Consider the following 23,075-nt stretch of genomic DNA (forward strand, 5'->3'; position numbering starts at 1 on the left):
CCTCCTGAATCCCCCCTCTTGATAGAGTGATTGTCTTTGTACTGGGAATCTCAATGGAAGGGGATTTGCTCACAGAGGCTTTCAACTCACTGTAAGCAAGACAGAACCACAACCACACCATAGGGATGCATGCTGTGGGGTATGGCTGGACTTGGTGACCTCAATGGTTTCTTCCAATCTTTATGATTCTATGAGGATGGTAACAAGGATGGTGCCCAGCAGTGCTCCACCCTGCAGACCCTCTTTTGGTCCCCTCCACCTGGTCGTGTAGCCATAGCCCTTATGGTCAAGAAAGGGCCATGAGCAGAGGGTGAGTAAACCAACATAGAGCTGAGCTCATGCCGTGGGATCCATGGGGAAGGTCTCCCCTCTCATTGGGGCATGGATCCTCCACCTCTTGTACCTGTGACCCTACAAACTCCTGTCCTGCTGCCACATTGACTCTGCACACTGAGAGAAATCAGTGACAGTGCTGCATTCATCTCCCTCTGTGCCCAACCAATATCCTATGGGAACCTTGAGGAGGGTGCTCAGCAAACACTGATTAATTAAAAACTCAGCCATCATCCTGCTCCTACAACTGGGAAAGGCAGAGAGTTGTCCTTCTGGATTCACATACACGTCCATCAGATCAGCAGCTCCTGCTGGACCCAGGAGTGCTTTCCCACTACAGCTGCAGACCCAGCAAGGATACTGTTGGCACAACAAAACTCACATTATTTCCATCTCACACCCACAGACAGAGCTGTAATTCCATCACAGAACAAAGGTCGGGAGTCTTCCTCCTCTCATACAATTTAGTTCTGACAGCTCATCAGGATGAGAGGAGATGGAGATTTCAATCAGAGTCAGAAATGTTGCTTTGCAAGACGTGTTCAGCGCATCCTTACACATCCTCTGTGTTTTGATGCTGTGCAGGTATTTAACACCCGGAACACATCGTTCCTGATACATTTATTTGCTCAGGAAAAGGATTTTTGCCTTTGGAAAACAAAAAAGCATGTTAGTTTCTGCTTGAAATAACAATCTTTAATTGGAGTTCAGCTGGAAGGTGGGATGGCTATATTTAACCTCTGGAACTGGGGTTGAAATACCTGAGCTGTGCACACAGAGGGAAAGAAAATGAAGACAACACCAAATTCTTTTGAAACAGTTTCTTTTTTTTCCCCCCCATTTTTCTCCCTGAATGTTCACCACTTTTCAAAAGAAGCTACAAAAAAAAACCTCAAAGACCGTAACAATGCAGCACTCAGGGAGGGGAAAAAAGGCCACTACGTACAAAACAAACATGCTTTTTGGGGAAAGATGGAATGGTTTTGGTGTTTATCGGGGTTTCTTATCTTCCTCCGGCAAAGTGTGAAAGAGGAAATCTGCATTTTATTTGACAGGACGGTTCAGAATCGAGGAGGAACATGCTCTCCCTGTTACAAAACCACCTGGCGGTGCATGCGGGAGGTCCAGAACACAACAGATTGACACGTTTCATAGCATGCAGACTTTGCTGTCCGACCCACACAGCCCTTCCCTTCCCCTACCCCACAGACAAAGATGTGGTCCATGCCACGCACTCCACTTCCCCCATAGTTTCTTCTCATTCTGTAGTGAGTTTGCTCTTTTTTTCTTTTACATTTTCTTCACTTTTGATTTTTTTTAGCCCTAAATCCCAAGAGGCGGTATCCAAGGTAACAGCAGACAAGAGTCCAGATCTGCACATTATCGCCGTTTCTGCAAGTTTCATGCAAAACTTAAGCCATTTCTGCATGCAACACGATGCTGGTCGTTGCACTTCACATAGCGCTGGGGACATCTCCCCATTCACCACGATGGAGTTTGCTCACTGTGAAGCACTGATTTGCTTTCCCGTGGACACAGACACATGAAAAGACATCACCCACCCCTTCCCTTCCCCATTCCCCCCAGCTGCCCCGAACACATGGGCATGTGCATCTCAGCACCAGCTCCAGCCACTTGCCTACACTTGTTCCACGGCATCAGTAGAGCCCCATGATCGCGGCTCCCACGTCCTTGGAAGGTCTTCGGTCCTTCACCAAAAAGTTAATCATGCTCTCCGACTTGATGAGCAAATTGCAGCCCAAAAAGAAGATGCCAAACACCACAGTCAAGGAGAGGACGCAGAGGACGGCGATCTGCACCACGCGTGTGATGTACAGGCTACGCTCATCGGGCACCAGCACCGAGGAGCTGCCATCGGGTGCCAGCACCGAGCTGGTCCCATTGCAGCAGGCCAGGAGCAACCCCAAACCCCGGGTCCTGTTGGGGTATGCTCCTTGCTCCAGGAGGCTCTGGTTGAAGAAAGATCCATTCATGGTCTACGTGGGGTCCCAACCGTCGGAGGAAGGCAGGATGGAGCTGGCGGTCCCCCAGCTGCGCTCACATCCCGCAGGCTCCGTGCCACCTCCTGCCTGTCTGCTCCTGATGCCTGGGCTGGAAGGGAAGGAAAGGTGTGCAGAGAGGGGCGGCGGGCTGCCAGCTGCCACCAGCAACTCAGCACAGTCACCCGAGCACCGAGAGGGAAGGAGAAGGGAGCACGGGGCAGAGGAAGGCAGTAGGAGGCGGTCGCATGCTCCCTGCCCTGCTGCCACCCCGAAGCAATGGGGACCCCCAGCAGGAGCCGGGGGCTGATGCCTGCCGGCTGGGAGCTCCACGGATGCAAGTTCCCAGCTCAAGTCTTCCCCGTGTTCAAAGAAAAACCAGCAACTCCACCCCCTTGCAGCCTCCCCCCAGGACCGCCTTCCTCCCCCCTCCAAGCTCACCCAGGCTGCCCACCCCTTCCCCATGCTGCTGCATCCCCTCACCCTCCTATGGGGGCCCAAACCCACACCTGTGCTACCCCCTGGCTGTGTGCTAACCCCTGAGGTCCTGCCATAATGCATCCTCTCCCCCAGCCCTCCACCTGCTTCCCAGAGCAGCCCACCATGTCGGTGTTGGGCCTGGGTCACCAGCAGCTCCCCTGTTCCCCCCCACACACCCTCCTGTGAGCTTCAGGTCTGTGCTGCTCTCACCGATCCCTGCTTGCTGCTCTGTGCCACCCACTCCTTCCTTAGAGCAGCGCTGGCCCAATCCAGCCCCGTCCACCCCCAGCTCTGCTCTGTTCTTCTGTCCTACACTGACAACTGGATCATCATCCTCTGGCTGGGGGATGTTTACACCCAGGCACCTCCATTTCCCCTTCTCATGCTCCTTTATCCCCATCAGAAGGAAGCACAGTGATGCTGCACCCCAATCTCTGCATCCCACCCCCATTCCCAGCTCAGGGTCCTACAGCAGCAGCAGCTGTGGTCCATGCACCGTGAGTGGGTGCAGATGTGTTCGGGTGGTGCAGGACAAGAGATGGCCATGACATGGAGACTGTGCTCTGATTGATCTGTGTACGTCTCAGCTCGCTTTGCTTGCACAGCCCCCAGAGGGGATTTTAATAAACCCAAATGAGAATTGATAAATTGCAGCTAAAGACGTGAGCAGGAGGCCGGTCGGCTGGGGGTGGAGGGTGGCTTGGTAGGAATACATCAATGATTTCTCTATTAAACAGATGAGATCTCTATATTTTGCTTTTGTGGCTTTTAGGGGCCCAAAGCAGCTTGCTTTGACTTTTACTTGTTGCTTTTTCCTCCTGGTAGCATTGCTCCCCCCACTCCATAAGGTTATTTTGCAGCAGAAGGAATGAAGCTGGAAGTCTGGATGGGACAAGGGGATGGAACCCCCTGCATTTAACCCCAGGGCCAGGAAAGATCCCCCTGGGAGAGCAGAGCATCCCAGTGGCAGCTCCTTTCCCCGCTGCCTCCGGGCTGGAGGAGTTTCTGCTCCCTCTGCTGGCTCCAGTTCCAGCTCCAACCTGTTCTGTATGCCGGAACAGGGCACTGCAGCATCACACAGGGATCACAGCCATCCCCTGGGGACACAGGGACATGGGAACACTCAGCTCTTGGCTGCTCTTCACCTTAATCCCAAGAAGGGCTTCACAATGCAGAGCATCCCACGATTGATTCCCCCCAGCTCAGTTTTTGTCCAGCTCTCCAACTCCCAAAGAGCAGCAATGAGAGCCCATGCTCTACCCAGTGCCTCCCACCCTCGTGTGCCCCACATCCCCATCACAGCAGTTCTTACAGGACAAGCAGCAGCCAGGAAAGGGTTCAAGGACTCAAATACATATTTATTTTTTTTTTTATCCTTTTTCCTTCTTTTTAAAAGGCTTTGGAAGCATGAGCTGGAGTATTCCACTCTGCTTGCACACAGGGCTGTGTCATTTGCTAGGCCAGGCACCCAGCTGCCTGGCAGGACAGGACCCCAAGAACCATGGGGATGTGGCACTGAGGGACACAGTCAATGGGCACAGTGGGGGTGGGTTGGGTTTGGGGATCTGAGAGGTCCTTCCCAACCTTCACAATTCTATGACCCTAAGAGGACCTGTGGGACTGACAGCTCGGCCCATTGAAGCACAGATGCAGGTTGGGCAAAGAATGGCTTGAGAGCAGCCCAGAGGAGAAGGATCTGGGGGGTTGTTGGTTAATGAAAGACTCAATATGAGCTGGCAATGTGTGCTATGTGTGCAATGTGGCCAACTGTGGATCGCAGTGTGACCAGCAGGGTGAGGGTGGTGATTCTGCCCCCCTGCTCTGCCCTCATGAGACCACATCTGTAGTAGTTCATCCAATTCTGGAGCTCATAGCACAGTTACTCCACAAGATGGAGTTACTGAATAGGGTCCAGGGGAGGGCCACAAAGATGATCAGAGGGCTGGAGCACATCCTTCATGAGGACAGGCTGAGAGCTGGGGCTCTTCAGCCTGGAGAACAGAAAGCTCCAGGGAGACTTTATAGCCTTTCCACTACTTGAAGGGAGCCAACAGGAAAGCTGGGTTGGGACCTTTTAGAAGGGAAGCTAGCAACAGGACAAGGGGAAGTGGTTTTAAACTGGAAGAGGGAAGATTTCGGCTAGATATTAGGAGGAAATTCTCTGCTGTGACAGCTGTGAGACACTGGAACAGTGAGGTAGTGGATACCCCTCCCTGGAGGTGTTCGAGACCAGGCTGGATGGAGCTGTAAGCAACCCAGCTTCAATTGAAAAGCAGTACTTTATCAACTCTACATGAGGGCCGATGGGTTTTTCTGGGGCCCTCCTTAGCAAATCCACGTCAGCGAGGCAAAGGGGAGATCCCAGGAGGAGAATGTCCCCTAAGAGCAGAGTCCCGACGGCCGCCGGAGGGCAGCAGCTCTGCAGGGAGGGTGGGATGAGGGGGAAAAAGCGACAACGGGGCGAATTTTCAGGCCAAGAAAGAGCCGCTATTGGAGCCGGGAAAGCCTCGGTTCCCGTGTTGTCTCCATCTGAGGGTACGGACAGATGTAATGAGCCCCACGCAAGCAGCGAAGGGGGGCTCTGTAAGGATCTGTAAGGGAGAAAACCAGCACAGCCAGCAGAAAATCAGCTCCAAATCACGTATCTCAGTCTGAATTTCCCTCCCTCCGTGATGTCGGGTTTGTACCCATCCCTCTGCACAACTCCGGGGCTGTTCCAGCAGGGATTTTCCCACCTGAAAGACTGTTGAGAACCCACACTTTCATTGCAATACGCATGTGCTCTGTTTCCCCTTAAATCCTCACGCTGTGAAGCAGCTCAGCCTCAGCAAGTTTAAAACCCACGCGGCCGAAAGGGTTAATGAAGGGAGGGAGTGAGCGAGGTTTTGCAAGCAATTAAACCCGGTAGGAGAGCCTATGGGAGCAAGCCTGCTACAGCCGGTCCTGCACTTTGTGCCCAGGTTCATTAAGACCTTTTTAGAGTCGAGAGAAGGAATAAGCACAGGGATCTCCGGGGGCAGGACGGGAGGAGGCACTGCCCGACTGCAGTTCGAGTGACGAAGCAACGTAGCTTCCTCCGGCCGCCCAGCTCGGTGTGTATGTGTGTCACACACACCCAGCGCATGATTCATCCCTTGGACGGCTCTAAACCATCTCAAAATCACACGGCGGGGCCGTCCCACACCCCTATAGCCGGGGTTCGGAGGAGGAGATGGATGAACTCCGAGTCGTTTTCAGCATCCTGGTGCTCTGCGCTGCTGGCAGCTGGGGTAGGTGTGGGGCTGGAATGCTGGGTTTGCCCTGACATTGCATGCAGTGCTTGGGTTGCGTGCTGTCATCCCTAAACCCTGGGATTCTCTTCATTCCCACGCTGTCGGGAAAGTCGCTCAGAGGGGTGGCAGGCAGAAGGTGACCTCAGCACAGATCCCCATTGCTGAATTTGCCCTATTTTCAGGGTTCCCCGCTCTCTTCTCACTTTGGGCGGTGTGAACTCAGCCCTCTCTCCCTGTGCAGTGCTTGGCTGTGGTGCTGGTTTGTAGTGGGAGCACTGGGGTGGGCTCTGTAAGCAGGCGGTAAGGGCAGAGCGCAGGGTCAGCAGTTGCTGTATCCACCTCATTTTAGGGATCAGCATTCATCAAATCCATTTTTCTCCTGTTCTTTTGGTGCTGGTCTTTCAAAGCCCTGATTTCTGGCACCGGAACAAACGCAGTTTGCATTGTTCAGAACTTTACGTGCCTTGTGGAGGAGCAGCCCAGGGAAGGGAATGTCCTCCCCAGGTGCTTTCCTGAGCTCAAAGCTTCCAGAAAGCAAATCTCGCAGCCACAAAAGGGTGTTGTTCAGCTCCCGGTCTGTAAATCAACCTCATTGTTTTGGAGACCCGACCCGAGGGGATTTGGGTCAATGTTATTTTGGTTAAAGAATGCTGGAATCGCTGGGTTCCCAGGAACAGCCCGAGGCTGCGATGTGCTGAGCCAGCTGTATGGATGCACTCACCCCTAGGAGAGTCTGAGTTTGTAGGGTTGCACTTTTGGGGCTGTGCATTTATCCGGCCCCATAACCATCCTGGGACATCTCCTCTGCAGGAAGATGCTGGTAAATGAGGAAATATTCCAAGAAATGACATAGCCCCGGATGGAGTGAGCAGGAGCAGCCAAAAAAAGCCCAGCTCCCTATTGCTTAGTCAAGCAGAAAACCCAGAGATGATGTCAAAACAACTTGTATCCATACCAAGTATTTCTAAAGCATCCTTATCAAGAACTCTGCATATTAGCAAGGGGAAAAGCTGGCTCACACAGCACACGGGGTGTAGGCTGAGGTCTGAGTAATTTCTCCCAGCCAGGGAAGGGGGATGCTCAGCCACAGACGTCGGTTGGGGCATTCCAAGTGCATCATTTGCAGTGCGCTGTCTGAACACTTCTTGGCCCTGACGGTGCTTCCTGTGCTGCTCATGTCAGCACCCCACGTTCCATGCATTGGGATTTCTTTTCTTATTTGAAGACCCGAGTCTTCAGGAGCAGCTCGTTATAGGAGGGCAGCTGTTTTCATAGTAATGAAAACAAATAAAGGCAGCTTTTGCGCTTTGGTTGGTTCGCTTTTATGGCTGGAAAAGAAAAACCAAGACCTAAAAATTAGTGGGGAAAAGAAAATAAATCAGATACACAGAGTTTATTAGTTTAGGCTGTGCTGGAATCTTGTTAACCTGCTCATGGCCAGGCAGAACTCAGAGGGCTGTGAGCAGGGTGTGCTCAGCCTTCAGTATCCCCTGCTCTCCTCCAGACTTGGTTTTGCACCCACAGCATCTTTGCTCCTTGATGCATCCTGCTGTGTCCAGCCATGCAAACAAAGCTGTAGATGACAAAATAGGGGTATTTCCCAAGGTAGGAGGTGAGGCTGACCACAGTCCCCTTCATGTTTGCATGGTGATAACAGCTCTGCATTAAGCACTGCTGGCACCTGGGGGATTTGGGCTCCTCCCAGTGGGTCAGAGCTGTGTTCAGCCGTGTTGAGCACACCAAGAATGGCTCAGTAAAGCCCCACATCCTCAGACACATGCCCTGGTCACGGGACGATGGGGCAAATCACCTGATTTATAGTCCTGTGTGCCAAAATCAGGCAGAAAATGGGGTCCCCAGCACAGAGGGGGAGTCCTGGGCACCTTTCTTCCACCCCAACCAAGGGGACACAGTGCTGCTCTGGGATGTTAGTGAGGCACAGGGCTCCCCTGCATCTTGCAGTTCAGAAGCTGCCCCCAACTTTGGGCTCCCACAGAGTCTTTCTCACTGTGATAAGCTACAGCTGGGGATTTTGGTGTATGCTGAGAGCTCTGGGTGTGGGTACAACCCCAAAACTGAGCAAACATGAGATGCTGCAGGGCCATGTGTCTAAGCGTGGTGTCATTCTCTGTGTCCCAGCATTGGCCCCATGCTCAGCTCCCTGTACCACCATGTTCATGCAGGAACATGCATCCACACTGCACAACACCCTTCATGCCAGAGGGCACAGACACATCAATAACTGTAGCTGTGGCTGTGCCCAAAGCCCAAACCTCACCGTTCTGCTGTTTCCTCTTTGTGTTTCACAATGTATTTCCTCCCATTTTTGCAGAAAACATTGCAGCTGCAAAGGGAGGGCCTTGAGTAGGGAATGAGGGAACATAGGGGGATCACAGCAACTTCACACTGGTACTGGGAGATCCCAGGGCTGCAGTGGGGGCACACAGCACCCATAGGGCCCAGCTGCCCCATGGATGCTGGGGACCACTGTACCTCAAGAGGGAGGAAGAGCTGAGGGTGATGATGTCGTGGCCATGTCCCCATCCCCTCATTGCATCAGCAATGGGAGGTGGCTATTAAATGAATAGGGAGGGAAGCACTGGATTTGGAGCTGGGAAAGGGGTGAGGTTATGTATGTGGGATTGGGCTTTGCTTGTTGTCTGAGTTCATAGGGCTGTGTGGTGGTGGTCAGCAGGTAATGACAGCTCTCTGTTTTGTTGTTCCAAGGGAGTAACATCTGCACTACCCGAGGGGTGACCTCCTGCAAGCAGTGCTTGGCTGTCAGCCCACTCTGTGCATGGTGCTCTGCAGAGGTGAGTGCTGGGCTGAACTTGAGATGGGCTCTGGGCTGTGGGATGGTATGTTGCAGCTACATCCAATTCCATCTGTTCTCACTGTGTCTAAGTACACCCCTCAGTGGCATCTGGTAGTGGCTATAGCAATGTGCACCATGGGGTTTGGTCTGGGTTCCTGCTTTGCTCTCAAAATCTACCCCTTGACTGGGTAGGAGCTCTGGGAAGTGCTGCTTTCTTCCATTGACAACTCATTTTGTCTCATACTGTGTGCTTGGAAAGTTGGTTCCCTTTTTGTTGGCTTCTTGAAAGCTCCTTGTGAAGCTCTGACTAAAAGGAATCTGATTCATGGAAAGGCTGGAGAGGGGATTTAAGAGAAGGAAAAATAACACTGATTAGAACTTGTGTTTGGGTTTAAATGACTTTTAATCATGGGAAAATGGGGGATGGGAAGATGAGGATCCTGTTTTAGGTTATGGAGTTAAAGGGGACGTGAGGGCTGAGCTATGGCTCTGAAATCCATTATCTGGGTGTGGGTGAGATGTGGGAAGATGTGCCACTATGCTCTCCAAAAATGCTGCCCTTAGGGTTGGTCTATCAGGGGTGTAAGAGAGGAAGTTCCCAACAGTGATGCATCTGGTGAGCTGCAGATAAAGGGGACTTATGGCTGCAGGGCTCAGTGAGGCACTGCTGTAACAATGCACTCCTTGTGTGTTGCAAGAAAGCACAAAGAAAGGTCTTGTCTTTGTCTCCTGCTTCTGCAAATGTGGAATTCATCCACAAATGGGGATGGGGAGAAGACCAGGAGTATTGACCTGATCTGTGGGATGATCCCCAATTGCTGCCCACCTGTAGGTCCCAGCAGATCCCATTGTGTCTCCCAGCATCTTCCCATTGCAGGGTGCATAGAGATGCTCATGTGGATGAGCCCCATTTATCTCCTGCAAGGAGTGGCTCAATTTATGCCATGATAAGGACTCAATCCTCTGTCTGCTCCTCCCCAGCCTGGGCTACTGATGTGTTAACACTGCAGTTGGGGCTGTTATGGTTTTAACTTTTTGTTGTGCTCTTCCCCCCCCCCCCCCCATATCAGCAAAGGTTTCCAAAAAAGGCAATATTTCAGGCACTGTTTGGGGTTGTGCTCGTGGACGGGCGTAACAAGCAGTGGAAGAGCGTCCCACTGCAAGCAGCCGGGCTGTGCAAACTACTCACAGCTCTGCCTCCAACATCTGGAGAGCATTGTCTTAATTTAGCAAATTTAGGGCTTTTTGTTGAGGGTTTGTTTAATATCCCCGGGGTGGGGGAGGTCTCTGATCCCCCTCCCTTTTTTTAAAGGCAGAGTGCCCCTTCTTGCACTCTTTCCTTTCCCACCCAGGGTTAACAGTTACTCCTGCTCTATGCTTTGGGCAAGAGGGGAATTTTGTTGCTGTTTCTTGTGAGCACAGTAGAGAACAGCTGACTTTATTTTTCTGGAGCCCTGACCACCCTTACCAGCTAATGGATGTGCCCACCCAATTACTTTCCCTTAGGGGAAAAGCCAGCTGAATCTTAAAGCTCTGAGATAGCTTTAGAGAGTATCATGGCAGATTTTCCAGGGTCTCATCTACCCAAAATACCCTCCATTCCCCTCAGAGAGAAGGGGGAGGCAGTGCTGGGCCAGGGCTTGGTTTGGAGAAGCTGTGGAAGCTTTTAGCTTGATCTGCAGAGATGTCTATGCCTTGGGTCCTCCCACCAGCTCCCCTGCAGAGAATCCCTCCCTGTATGTGGTTGCTTATGAGATGAAAATGGAGATGCCCTGGAGATGTGCATTGTGTTGCAGTGGTGATGGGGTGGGATGGGGCTGGTTCTGACTGCATCCTGCCTGGCCCTGTTCCCTCTTTTGGGGTTTAGAGGTGGAGATTGGGGTGAACCCAATTAGATACCCAGTCCCAGAGAGAGCTTATGCAGGTGGGAGATTGAAACCCTGGTCAGAGAATGACAGAGTGGGTAAGGGGTTGGAAGGGACCTATGGAAGTCACTGATCCAGCTGCCCAGAGGGGATGTGAATTGAGGAGCATCTGCCAGGGCCTGTGGGGTGTTTTGTGATGGAGGTAGGACCCCCTGCCCTGCAGCATCTCCTTCATGGGGAGCTCCTACTGGTGCTGCTGTGCTAGTGGGTCTGGTCTGCCTCTGAGTCACTCCATCTCCACGTCAACAGCCTTTAGGAAATGGAGAAGGATGGTGGTTCTGGGGTGAAACAGCTTCTGTGTGGGTATCTCTTAATAGAAATTATACTGCTGATCCTGGGAGGGATGTGTGCCCTTCTGGAGCACACCAGAATCTCAGGGTATCACCAAAGAGTCCAGAATCATAGTTAAAAACCTTTCTGCCCATCCTGCCTCTCACCCTCATCTCTCTAGTTCTTTCCCTGCCTGGGACAGGAATGTGTGTATTGACTGATGAGTTCTTTTCTGAGCCCATATCACCTGGGAAAGCTCTTGCTGGCCATGGGGATATCTCTGGAGGTTCAATGGCCTCAAGGGTTCTGTGCCCTGCAGTGAGAGCCTATGGGGGTGAGCTGGAGGGATGCAGGGAGTTCATGTGGATGGACAACGTGTCCTGTGCACCACAGCGTGCTGCGTAGGGAGGAGTGGGAGGCCACCAGGGAGGAACACGCCTGCTGATGTATTTTCTGGCTATTGCTTGTGCTGAGGGAGGAGAAAAAAGCAGACAAAGGCCACTGCTGTTGGGGAGGGCCTCATGGTGCTTTTTTTGCACTTTTCCTCTTGTTTGCATAAAGCACACAAATCAGTTCCTGGGTTCAGCCCACCTGGATCCAGGGGAAGCAAATAACCTGGGCTGTGGTGGTGGTGATGGGGGGAGTAGATCTGCTTCTCTCCCCTCTCAGGGCTCCAAATGGAGAAAGCTCTGTTCTGTGGGAGGGAAATGGAAGAGCCCCACCGAGGGGAGGGCAGCAGCAGAGGAATTCTTCCCTTATTAGTCTTGATGGGAAACGTCACCCATCTCCGGGACTGCCTGGACCCCTCTGTATACTCTGCGATAAGGGCAGGAAGCTTTCTAGGAAATTCAGAGGGGGGGTTGGAGCCCTGCTGTGACTTCACACTTTCCATTTCCTGCCTCTGACAGACCCTTGATTGCCTCTCCCACAGCCCGGTGACTTTTTGCTCCTTCTCTCCTTATTTGGATCTCTTTTCCCTCCTGCTGGGCTCCAGCAGGAAGCCAGGGAGCTGCCGATAAGCAGAGCTGCACTCAGATGGGAGCACTGGGCTTTCCTGCAGTATAACTGACTTCACTTACATGATTGCACTGAACACTGGGGAGAAGTTGGGCCATCTTATCCCAGAGTTTACAAAAGGCAATAACACTATTAAAATTCCCCAAACAATGCCTGATTCCCTATGCTTTTGCTCTGCTTCACCCTCTTTGTGCACATACAGCCACCCCATTAGAATGATTTCCCTTTTAGCTTTGCCAAAACCCACAGGTGAGGCTCCAGCTCCTGCATCTCATCTTGAGTTTGGCTCAGTGGAGCTGTCCATATTCTCCTAACCATGTTCTGTCCCACAGGTGGTGGCACAGTCGTCCCCACGTTGCGACCTGCTCACCAACCTCCTGCAGAATGGCTGTGGGAAGGACTTCATCGAGTTCCCCAGAAGCAGTGTCACGGTCGTGGAGGAGAGGCCGCTCAGTGATAAGGGCTCAGGGGGGTCCACCACCACCCAAATGAGCCCCCAGAGAATCCAGCTGAACCTGAGGCCAGGTAAGAGCCTGTAAGATGCTGTGGGAGTAACCAAGAGAGGTCAAATGATGGATAAACCATCCCCACAGCCTTCTGGCTGAGGTTGTTTCACACCCATTGAGGACAGTGCCAGGTTGGGCCTGTGACAAACCCCCCAGCAATGTCCTCCAGTTGGGCATTCTGCAGGCTGGTGAGCGCCATTCATTCTCTTGTCTCAATCCTGCAGGACCCCAGGGGATAGGATGGGATGAGGCTTCAACATCTCATGGGGTTGTTTTATGAAGCCATTTAAACCTTAGCTACCGACTTCTTGGTGCCATAAAGCTGACACCAAAATTTCACACAGGATTTCACAGGGAATTAGATGAAATAAACGTTCACATTTTACTCCCCCTGATTGATGTCCCCTTTGGTGTCACCCATCTGAGGTTTGGGGGAAGTGGAGAAAAAAAATGGTGCCTTTGCTGTGTCTGTGCTCTTCAACACACATAATCCAGCCCTGCCCTTGTTATCCATCCACTCATGGATGTCCTGGATCAGCTCATTCAAGCCCCAGGACCAGCTGTCAGTGGCTGATAGCACATCCTTAGTGTTGGCCAAGGTGGGGTCCTGAAGTGAGTGACAGCAGCTCTGAAGTGTCCTCCTCAACACCCAATGTGGATGTGTAGCTGCTCAGTGGCTGTTGCTGCCTTTAGGTCAAAAGGCATCATTTGGTATGACATAGTGTGCTGTGCTAGGGAGAAACAGTCTTCAGCTTGAGAGTGAAGGCTGGATGCTGAAGGTTATAACAAGGGCACATCCCATGAGCTCAGTCCTCATGGTTTTAACTCACTGAGGAAGAATGGATGTTCTGTGGGGACAAAGTTGGGACTTCTGCCTGCATGAAGATATAGGCGGGTTGGGGCTGGGGTTCTTTGGGCTCTCTTTGATTTTGAAAGCACCTTCTCCATCATGAAGATCAAAATCTCAGATGTGCAGATTGAGAAGGAAACATGAAAACAATAATGGAAGCTGAAAAAAAAGCTTTAATCCTTGACATATAAGAGGTGGTTTGAGAAGGCTACAGCTGTGTCCCAGCTTACATTTCCAAGAAGTGCTTTTGAAGAACAAGAAAGAAGCTTTGTCTCTTCTAAAAAGCAGAAAGAAAAGGTCAAACCTGAGTGTTTCAGTGCTTTTATTTTTGTTTTTCGAAGTGTAGAAGTCATTGAAGCTGGCCTGTTCCCCAGAAGGTTCTGTGTAAGAAGGTTTTTGTTTCAATGGGAAATGTTTCATCAAAAAACTTGGTATAGCAGGGGCTGGGAGGAGCCCAGGGGAGCAGGATGGAAAAGGAATGGAGAAGCCAGGAGATCCTTGGGGGGGGTCTCAGGAGCTCAGAGGGTCTTGAAGAAGACCCCAAGTTATTTACTCCTTTGTGTGCCCAGCTGTGGTATTCTCCTCCCAGCAGCATTAGATCATCTTCTTGGGCTTCTGGGGGACAATCTCTTACTCCTCTGCCCTGTCTTGTTATAGATGACTCCCAGATATTCCGTGTCCAAGTGCGCCAAGTGGAAGACTACCCTGTGGACATCTACTATCTGATGGACCTGTCCAACTCCATGAAGGATGACCTGAGGAACATCCATAACCTGGGTACCAAGCTGGCCAGCGAGATGCGCAAGCTCACCAGCAACCTTCGCATTGGCTTTGGGGCCTTTGTGGACAAGCCCATTTCTCCCTACATGTACATCTCTCCTCCAGAAGCCATCAGGAACCCTTGTTATGAGTAAGTCCCAGGTTAAGGGAGGTCTGTAAGGATGGGGAAGCACTGAACTGTGCTTGCATAATCCATGGATTTCAGCTGGGTGTTTGGTTTTGAGATCAGACAGTATTTTTGTTGAGGATTTAAGGAAGTTTCTCCTAAAACTCTCAGCAGGACAGAGGCTAAGAGATGATCTGAGCCCAGCTTCACTATAACATGACAGATTTTTACAAGGTTGTACACCAGCTATGCCCTCAGGCTCCTGGAGTAGTCAGTTGGATTCCTCCACCACATCCAAAGGAGGACCATAGGCTGCAGGGTGGAGATGGGAGCTGGAAGCACCCATGAGACTTGTACCTGACAACTCTTTTCCCACAGGATTGGGGAAAAATGCTTGCCCATGTTTGGATACAAACACGTCCTGTCGCTCACGGATGAGGTGATGCGCTTCAACGAGGAGGTGAAGAAGCAGAACGTCTCACGGAACAGGGATGCACCTGAGGGTGGCTTTGATGCCATCATCCAGGCCACCGTGTGTGATGTAAGGGCTAAAGAGGCCTGGTTGGGGCTGGAGAGGGTCATCAGGCTGGGCCTGGGGCTTGGCACAGGGCACCCACTGTACCAAGACAGGGCCACAAGCAGCTGGGCTGAGATCTAGACAGGGTGAACATTCAACATTCGAGGGGATTTCTAGGTACTCAGCCAAGAAGAGGAAAGAGCACAGCCTTTATGGGGTCCTGGGAGGTGAGAGGAGCAGAACAGGTGCTCTAGGGACTGGCATGTTGATCCCATGTCAGCCTGGCAGTAACCACCCAAAAGAATGTCTTCTTTACCTGCATGTTGATTTTTGCTGGAGATGGAAATGTGCCCCTTAATTGTTAGCAACCATGATTACCACTCTAGCAAACCAAAGCCTGTCTTTCACCTTCCCAAGCTATAATCTGAGGGGGCAGTGAGGGCAACAGCAATGTAGGGCACTCACAGCTGCACCACTAGAAACTGCCTTTGGTTGCAGGAGAAAATTGGCTGGAGGAATGACGCATCCCACCTGCTCGTCTTCACCACGGATGCCAAGACACACATCGCACTGGACGGCAGGCTGGCTGGCATTGTGCAGCCCAACGATGCCCGGTGCCACATTGACAAGGATAACTTCTACTCAGCCTCCACCACTCTGGTAAATCCCAACCCAAGTGTAAAGCTGGGGGTCCCAAATCTCTTGTTGGTGATGAGAAGGGTGGTCCATCTGTGCTTGGAGAGCTTGATGGAGTGGCTAGGAATGCATGTTCTTAGGGTATCTCTTCCTTTCTCCAGGACTATCCCTCTCTGGGCCTGATGACTGAGAAGCTCTCACAGAAGAACATCAATTTGATCTTTGCTGTGACAGATACGGTTGTTGGTCTCTACCAGGTAATGGTTGCTGTGCAGAAACCTGCATAGGGGGCTGCTGGGGCCCTGAGGAGGACTTTTGCAACTGGGCACAACCTGCTTGTCCTCCATTCTCAAAGCACCCTTGGAAGCTCACGTGTGCATGTGCATGGGTTGACCCATCTGTGTTCACCTGTCATAAGTAGGCCATCTTTCTGATGCTGTTTCTCCAGAACTACAGCGAGTTGATCCCAGGTACAACTGTGGGCACCTTGTCCAGAGACTCCAGCAACGTCCTGCAGCTCATTGTGGATGCCTATGGGGTGAGTGTGCAGTGCTACCACATCCAAATCCCATGGGCAACAAGATGCAATGACTTCATCTTGAATTGCAGTCACCATCACAGGGCACAGACCTTGCCCTGAGTTACTTGAAGGAGAGCTGTGCTCTGTGACAGCCCCAAAGAAGCTCTGTTCCTTCCTACGTAACCACTACAAGCAGCCCAGCTGCTCCTAGCATCTCCCCAAGCCCTGAGCCAACAATGAGCATTTGCCTCCACTTAGAGACTGTGGGGATGGGAGATCACCTCTGTCCCTTCCATCCTCTAGAGCATTCCCAGTGGGAAATGGCATGGCCTAGCTCTGGGAAGTCTTGGAGCACTGGGGTTCTTTCTTGCATGCATGGGAACGTCACTGCAGTGAGGAGGCTGCTATGGGTGAGCCTCTGCCTGGCTGTCTTCTCCATCATTCCTCTCTGCTCTTCTAGAAAATCCGCTCCAAGGTGGAGCTGGAGGTGCGTGACCTTCCTGAAGAGCTGTCCCTGTCCTTCAATGCCACCTGCCTCAACAACGAGGTCATCGTTGGGCTCAAGTCATGCATGGGGCTCAAGATTGGGGACACGGTGAGGCTTCTGCCTGGGATCTGCTTTTCTCTCTTTCTACATAGTGGTGCTGAGAGTTCACCTGATGTTCTGCACCTGCACTGTCTGATCCCCTCCCACCTCCTGGGGGGGCTCAAGTTCTTTTAGAGGAAATCGGGGAGGGGGTCCAGCTGGGTGGGTGCAAGGGAGGGAAAACAAAAGCTTCTGTGAGTCCAGTGGATGCAGAAACTGTGGTCTTTCTGGACACAGCATGTGGGCTTATGGACTGATTTTTGCCTGGATAGTGGGCAAGTGTCTTGCTTGAAGCTGTGACACCTTTGAGAAGCCATAGGGGACTTGGTCAGTGCCATTTCTGGGCTGGCTGAGCTTGGGTATGGAGTAGACTGCAATGGGAACCCCAACTCTGCATGGGGGTACCAATGCCTGGACACACCTTTATGCCCCCAGGTGAGCTTCAGCATTGAGGCCAAGGTACGAGGCTGCCCACAGGAGCGCCAGAAATCCTTCACCATCAAACCCGTGGGCTTCAAGGACAGCCTGACCGTGGTGGTGAACTTCAACTGCAACTGTTCTTGTGAGAGCCAGGCTGAAGCCAACAGCTCCTTCTGCAGCAAAGGCAACGGCAGCCTGGAGTGTGGGGTGTGCCGCTGCAACCCGGGGCGCCTGGGCTCACACTGTGAGTGCTCAGAGGAGGAGTACAACCCCTCACAGCAGGATAACTGCAGCCCACAGCCAGGACAGCCCCTCTGCAGCCAGCGTGGCGAGTGTATCTGTGGGCAGTGCGTGTGTCACAGCAGTGACTTTGGCAAGGTGACTGGCAAGTACTGCGAGTGCGATGACTTCTCCTGCGTCCGCTTCAAGGGCCAGATGTGCTCCGGTGAGTGTTGTGCTCAAGGGTGTGGGGTGTGTTGGAGAGGTGCTTTTGTTGCCCAGCAATGTGAAGAAGAGAAATTATAGGTTTTGGGGGGCCTGACATGTGTGTTGTCCCCATTGTTGGCTTTCTTAGCCCTGGGTGTGAAGCAGTGACTCCTGTTTTGGCAGCCTGTTCCCTTGGCAAGGTGATGAGTTCAGAAGGGTACAAGCAGACTTTGATCCTTGGAGCCCCATCAGGGTGGCTGGGAGACACCAAGGGAAGTGGCTCTGCATTGCCAGCCCTTGCTTGTATCCCACCAGCCCCTCTGGGTCAGAGATGTTCCTCCACAGCAAAAAATCACCAGGGTGGAGAGGGAGGGGGTGAGGAGAAGCATTGGGATGTGACATCCCTCCCACTACCACCCACAGCTGCTCCCACAGAGCAGCATATTTACACAGCATCAGGCACAGAGGGCAAGGATGCCGATTGAGATGGGCGAGCTGTTAATTAACCCTGTTGTTTCCCAGCTCTGTGCCCTTCACCCATTTGGACCAAACCTGGCTGTGTGCTCTGGGCTGGGGAGGAAATGAAATGGGGGAAAGGTGGCCAAGCCCTCCCTGCAGGCACTACCCACAAACCCCATTCCTGGCAGACACCCACCCTATCTCCCAGTCAATGCCCTGTCTGACCCCACTGCCATCAGTCGTGTTACATTTCACCATATCTCCCCAGACTTCCCCCACATTTCCATGCACTGTCGAGCAACACAACACTGTTTTCCTGTGACTCAGTTCCTCGTTAGTAGGGTTACACATTTATTTCTCATGCCAGTGCCCCCGAGGCCATGTCAGGGGATGGTGCCCAGCCCTCCCCAGCTGAGAGCAGAGTGAGCTGAGAGGTTGGGATGGGTTGGCGCGTGCCGGCTCTGTGGCATTTCCACCTCTTGCTGTGTCTGGTGCTGGAATCAGAAATCGAACCACAATCCAAATAGCTGCGGGCTCTGGCAGGGTTTGAGGACGTCGGTCGGTCTGTCTGTCTGACTGAGCCAGGGGAGCATGCAGAGCTGGCTGGGCTTTTCCCAGCAGTCAGTTTCCCATGTGTGATGCAGGGCTGGGAAATGACAGCAGGGGTTGACCAGATGTCCTGATTGAATCCCTAAAGCTTGGGTAGCTCAGATAGAGCTGACTGAGCATCTCCCGCTGCTACCACAGGAATGGAGATAGCTCAGCATGAGATTTGGCTGTTTTCTGTTTTCTTGTTTCGGTGGGATAAGATGAGCACTGGGGACACAACAAACAGCAAAGTAATGGCAACAGCAGTGTCCCACCCTAAGGAAGGTGGAATGAAGGTGTTCTGGGTGGTTGCTCCACCTTGCTGCGCCATGTGCCAAGTGCAGGAGCATCCCATGGGGGTGATCCATGGGGATCCATTTGAGGGTCCTAATGTCCTCCTGGCTGTCCCTAGGGCACGGGCAGTGCAGTTGTGGGGACTGCCTGTGTGACTCAGATTGGACTGGTGACTACTGCAACTGTACCACGCGCACCGACACGTGCATGTCCAGCAATGGGCTGGTATGCAGCGGCCACGGCACCTGCATCTGTGGCAAGTGTGACTGCACCCAGCCTGGTTCCTATGGGAACACCTGCGAGAAGTGTCCCACGTGCCCGGATGCCTGCACCATCAAAAAGTGAGTTGGGTTGGAGAGCTGGGATGGTTCCATCATACCTTGTGCCACCCTCTGCCCCCCAGCTCCTTTGGGAGAGCAAAGGGTGGGAGGGTGCCCTGCCTTGAGGATGTTTGATGCAGCTCATAGTATTTCTCCCTTCTTCTTTAGGGAATGTGTGGAGTGCAAGAAGTATGAGCGGGGCACGCTGGTGGAGCAGCAGTCCTGTGGCCGCGTGTGCCGTGATGAGATTGAGACAGTGCAGGAGCTGGGTAAGAGCTGGAATGGAGCACAATGCAGTTTTCTGCTTAAAGCACAGGTATTTGAGGCTGTGTGTGCCCCCACCACGAGGGCTCTGACAGCTGCTTGCCTCCACCCCCCCCAGGTGACAGGGGCAAGGATGCTGTGAACTGCACCTACAAGGATGAGAATGACTGCGTGGTGCACTTCCAGTACTATGAGGACTCCAGTGGCAAATCCGTCCTCTATGTCATAGAGGAACCAGGTAGGGCCTGGCTGGGGCTCTAATTACAACTCAGTGTGAAGGGTTTGCACTAACCTGGGGGCTTTGTACCTCCCAGCTAGGCTCTGGTATGACTAACAGTGCTGCTTTGTTTCCTGCTCTGTGCGCCCGGGCTGCCTGTCTCACATTTCCCCACACTGCCAGGTTGTTTCACCCCCCTGCTGAGCTGCCAAGGACAAGCTCAGCCCTCCCGCCCCAATTCTGGCTCCAGGGGTCTCATTTTCTTGAGACCGAGCCAGCTCCAGTCAGCCATTCAGGATTAAGGCTGTGATTGCACCCATGGTCAGGGATATGGCACTCCTTGCATGGAGCAAAGCTACCAGCACCCTTGGAAGCTCATTTCAGTCTGTGTAGGGGGCTGTGTGACTACAGAGCTTTCAAACTCAAAGGTCCTGAAAGGAACCCCAGGTCTAATTGCAACTACCCACCCCCTCCCCAGCCCCAGCACTGTAGGTATAGGCAGCGTGTGAGGAGAACAGTGTGAATGCTCAGAGTTAGAGGTTCTAAAATGGTGGAGAATCAAGCACTTGAGAGACCAGAGGAGGCCCTGTAGATCACTCAACCGTGCTCTTCTATCCCACCAGAGTGCCCAAAGGGGCCAGATGTCCTGGTGGTGCTGCTCTCAGTGACGGGTGCCATCCTTCTCATTGGCCTGGCTGCCCTGCTCATCTGGAAGCTCCTCGTCACCATCCATGACCGCCGGGAGTTTGCCCGCTTTGAAGAGGAGAAAGCCAGGGCCAAGTGGGACATGGTAAGGGCAAGGGGGGTGGATGTGGTGGGTATGAGGATGTGAGTTCTTTATCCTCTGGGCTGAGTGAATCCAGATCCCAGTGCTCCCGGCATAAGAGTCCAGTCTGTGATCCCCAGCCCCTGGTCCTTGTGGACCAGCTCATCTCTGAAGCGTGCCATGGTGGCACAGCAGGACCTGAAGTGGCACCAGCAGCCTGGATACCTGTGTTGTTCCCAGGGGCTGGGCACAGGACACAGCAGATGTCCCAGCTGCTTTTCCCAGTGTATCTCGAGTGCTTCCCTCCAGCATGAGTCTCTTACTCACTGCCCACACCAATGTTCCACCTCATGAGCAGATGGAACATTGCTGGCACGGGATGTTGGAAGGGCTGAGGCACCCACAGTATGAGGGAAGGGGCTGGGATGGCACCAATGCCTGTCCACCTCCCAAAGGGAAGGGATGAGGGGGTCCTTCCTGGGGCTCTTGCTGCCTTTCCTCCACAACAGCTTTCCCCTGTTTTCCCTATAAGGTCCCATAGGGAGCAGTTAAACTGCAGCACATTAACCCTTCAAAGGTCTGCCCTCTGCATCCAACACTGTGCCTCAGTTTCCCCAAGTGCAAAGTGCAGCAAACACTGATGCCAATCACAAAGTGACGCTGTTTGCTTCTTTTCCAGGGCAACAACCCATTATATAAAGAGGCAACCTCAACCTTCACCAACATCACATACCGTGGGAACATGTAGGATGCTGCACCCAGCACTGGCTGTGGGATCAACCCAGGGCTGTGGGATCTCCTGGAGTCCAGTTTACAACTTGTGTGTGTCTGCGTGTTATTTAACAGCCCCTTGGCTGTCTCTGGCCCTACTGTCTGTCACCTCACTGTACTGCAGGGATGTGCTTCCACAGCAAACCTCTCATCCTTACCTCGGTGGGCCAGCGGCCCCTCCATACACTGAACATGGTGACATGGGCCATTCTGCCTTGGAGAGACTGTGAACTGTGAGGTGCTCATTGGGCAGAGGGGATTTGGGTAGAACCCAAAGCCATGAGCTGTGTTCTCCTGCGTGGCCCATACTGGAGGAACCCACTGAGCACCTGCAGCCCCCATGTTGTTGCCTTGTGAGTTGAGGAAACTCAAGCAAACCGGACCACCCCCACCTTTCTGACATTGCTGTGGTCTGGGACAGTGCAAAGCAATGTCTGAGCTCTGTGTGACCTCATCCTTCCCCCTATGTACCACCAGCAGTCACCTTCCTGTAGCACCAGCTGTGCTGGTCCCAGTGTCTCCCACCACCCTTCACAAAGCACATGGATGTGTTGTATCCCTTGAGCTTGGCTCTCTAGGGAGCAACCTCCCAGCCTTTCTCTGTGCTGTTTGAGCTGTATCATGGTACTGTGCTCGGTTTTCTGTGTGGCTCAGGGTCCAGAAGAGTTGGCAGGGGTCAGGCTCTATCCTGCTGCCTTCAGCTGTGTCTCCTATGGTTTTATCCCCTGTGGAAAAAGATATCCTGGTGGCAGAGCTGGGTCTACTGTTGCAATGCCTGCCCCATGCAGGTCCTGGTACCTCTGTTCCCCTTGGTTCTACCAAAAAGCAATGGAGATCCTATGCCCCATGCCCACCTCTAGTGCCCAAGACTGTCCTGCAGGTGGTGGCTGTGTCCAGTGGCCTGTCCACAGCGGAGTGGGAACAGGGGCAGCATCAAGGGTGGTGCTGGGTGGTAGCTGGGGCTGAGCCTGTGGGTGGGCAGAGATTTGCTGCACCTGTGGGCACTTCCCAGGGCACCAAATAAAAAACCTCAAACACTCAATGGTGTCATCAGCCAGTGCTTGCCCAAGTTAGCATAGGGATGGATGGATGGATGGATGGATGGATGGATGGATGGATGGATGGATGGATGGATGGATGGATGGATGGATGGATGGATGGATGGATGGATGTCTCTATGTCTCTCCAGGGGGCTTTTTGGCTCACAGAGCAGCCCCAAGTCTACTGCAGCCCAGAGTTCTCCTGGCAGTTTCCACTCTTCACTGCAAGGCAAACAACTCCTGTTCTTCTGCAGGTCTCTGAAAGTTCTTCAGTGTGCTGGAAAAGCTCCCAAAGGAGGGAAGGTGGGCTGTGACTGCTGTAGGGTCACCGTGGTGGGCAGCTGGGGGGAAGTTGTGTAAGATGGGAGCAGAGTGCTGCCTGGGCACCCACTCATCATTACTTCGCAAAGGGCTGCAGGGACACCTGGTGGCACCTTCCAAAGTAGCATTTGAGGAGCACAGGAGATGCTGAAAAACACAGTTTGAAGGGGTGCAGAGTTGAACTTGTGAAGATGCTGGGGATGAGTCCTGTAGGGTCATCTCAGTGGCAGCCCCCAGCTGGGGCAGAATGGTGGGTTTGGCTCTGACAGCTCCCATTTGCCATGTGGGATGCCCACACTCCACACAGTGTGGTCAAGGGGAGGCTCTGGGGCAGTACTCAATGTCCTCAGCTGTGCTGGCTGGGGGTCATGGCTGGGGCTTTCCAGCTAAAAGTGGCTGCATGGGGGGCTGATCACACTGGGTGTTATGAGCATAGTGCAGGGCTCAGCAAGCAGCAGCTGCAGGGATGGACCTGTACCTGTATTCAGGCCCTGAATCTTGTCCCCATCCCTGTACCACTCTTATGGAGCTTTATAGTCCCCATTGGAATCCAGTGCTTGCTGGCACAATGGAGAT

General features: G+C 52.8%; 2 protein-coding genes and 1 long non-coding RNA gene across 5 annotated transcripts; 1 reads left to right on the top strand and 2 right to left on the bottom strand.

The window, feature by feature from the left end:
* Positions 1–1,139: 1,139 nt before the first annotated feature.
* On the bottom strand, positions 1,140–3,129 carry RPRML (reprimo like). 3 transcript variants are annotated; one of them, XM_015885996.2, is made up of 2 exons: positions 3,024–3,129; positions 1,140–2,445 (listed from the first exon to the last, which is right to left on the bottom strand). In XM_015885996.2, exon 2 carries the CDS (start codon positions 2,325–2,327, stop codon positions 1,992–1,994), a length of 336 nt encoding a protein of 111 aa, XP_015741482.1. In that variant the 5' UTR covers positions 2,328–2,445; positions 3,024–3,129; the 3' UTR covers positions 1,140–1,991. The 3 variants fall into 3 exon arrangements, with proteins under 3 accessions (XP_015741482.1, XP_015741481.1, XP_015741480.1); XM_015885995.3 differs by having other exon boundaries at positions 2,990–3,111; XM_015885994.3 differs by lacking the exon at positions 3,024–3,129 and adding an exon at positions 2,936–3,021.
* A 2,292-nt stretch (positions 3,130–5,421) lies between these two features.
* ITGB3 (integrin subunit beta 3) lies at positions 5,422–22,180 on the top strand. The gene is made up of 15 exons (XM_015885943.3): positions 5,422–6,082; positions 8,813–8,898; positions 12,445–12,637; positions 14,126–14,378; positions 14,733–14,895; positions 15,370–15,531; positions 15,669–15,764; positions 15,956–16,045; positions 16,488–16,622; positions 17,049–17,478; positions 18,919–19,141; positions 19,289–19,389; positions 19,503–19,622; positions 20,225–20,391; positions 21,047–22,180. The coding sequence occupies exons 1-15, from the start codon at positions 6,025–6,027 to the stop codon at positions 21,113–21,115; spliced, it is 2,346 nt and encodes a 781-aa protein (XP_015741429.2). The 5' UTR covers positions 5,422–6,024; the 3' UTR covers positions 21,116–22,180.
* Positions 21,875–23,058, bottom strand: LOC146757279 (uncharacterized). The gene is made up of 2 exons (XR_014937148.1): positions 22,978–23,058; positions 21,875–22,646 (listed from the first exon to the last, which is right to left on the bottom strand). It is a non-coding gene; the product is annotated as an uncharacterized LOC146757279 (long non-coding RNA).
* Positions 23,059–23,075: the final 17 nt, after the last annotated feature.

Source organism: Coturnix japonica, chromosome 24 (genome assembly GCF_054131305.1).
Source record: "Coturnix japonica strain WE chromosome 24, WE-NBRP24, whole genome shotgun sequence".
NCBI classification, from domain to species: Eukaryota; Metazoa; Chordata; class Aves; order Galliformes; family Phasianidae; genus Coturnix; species Coturnix japonica.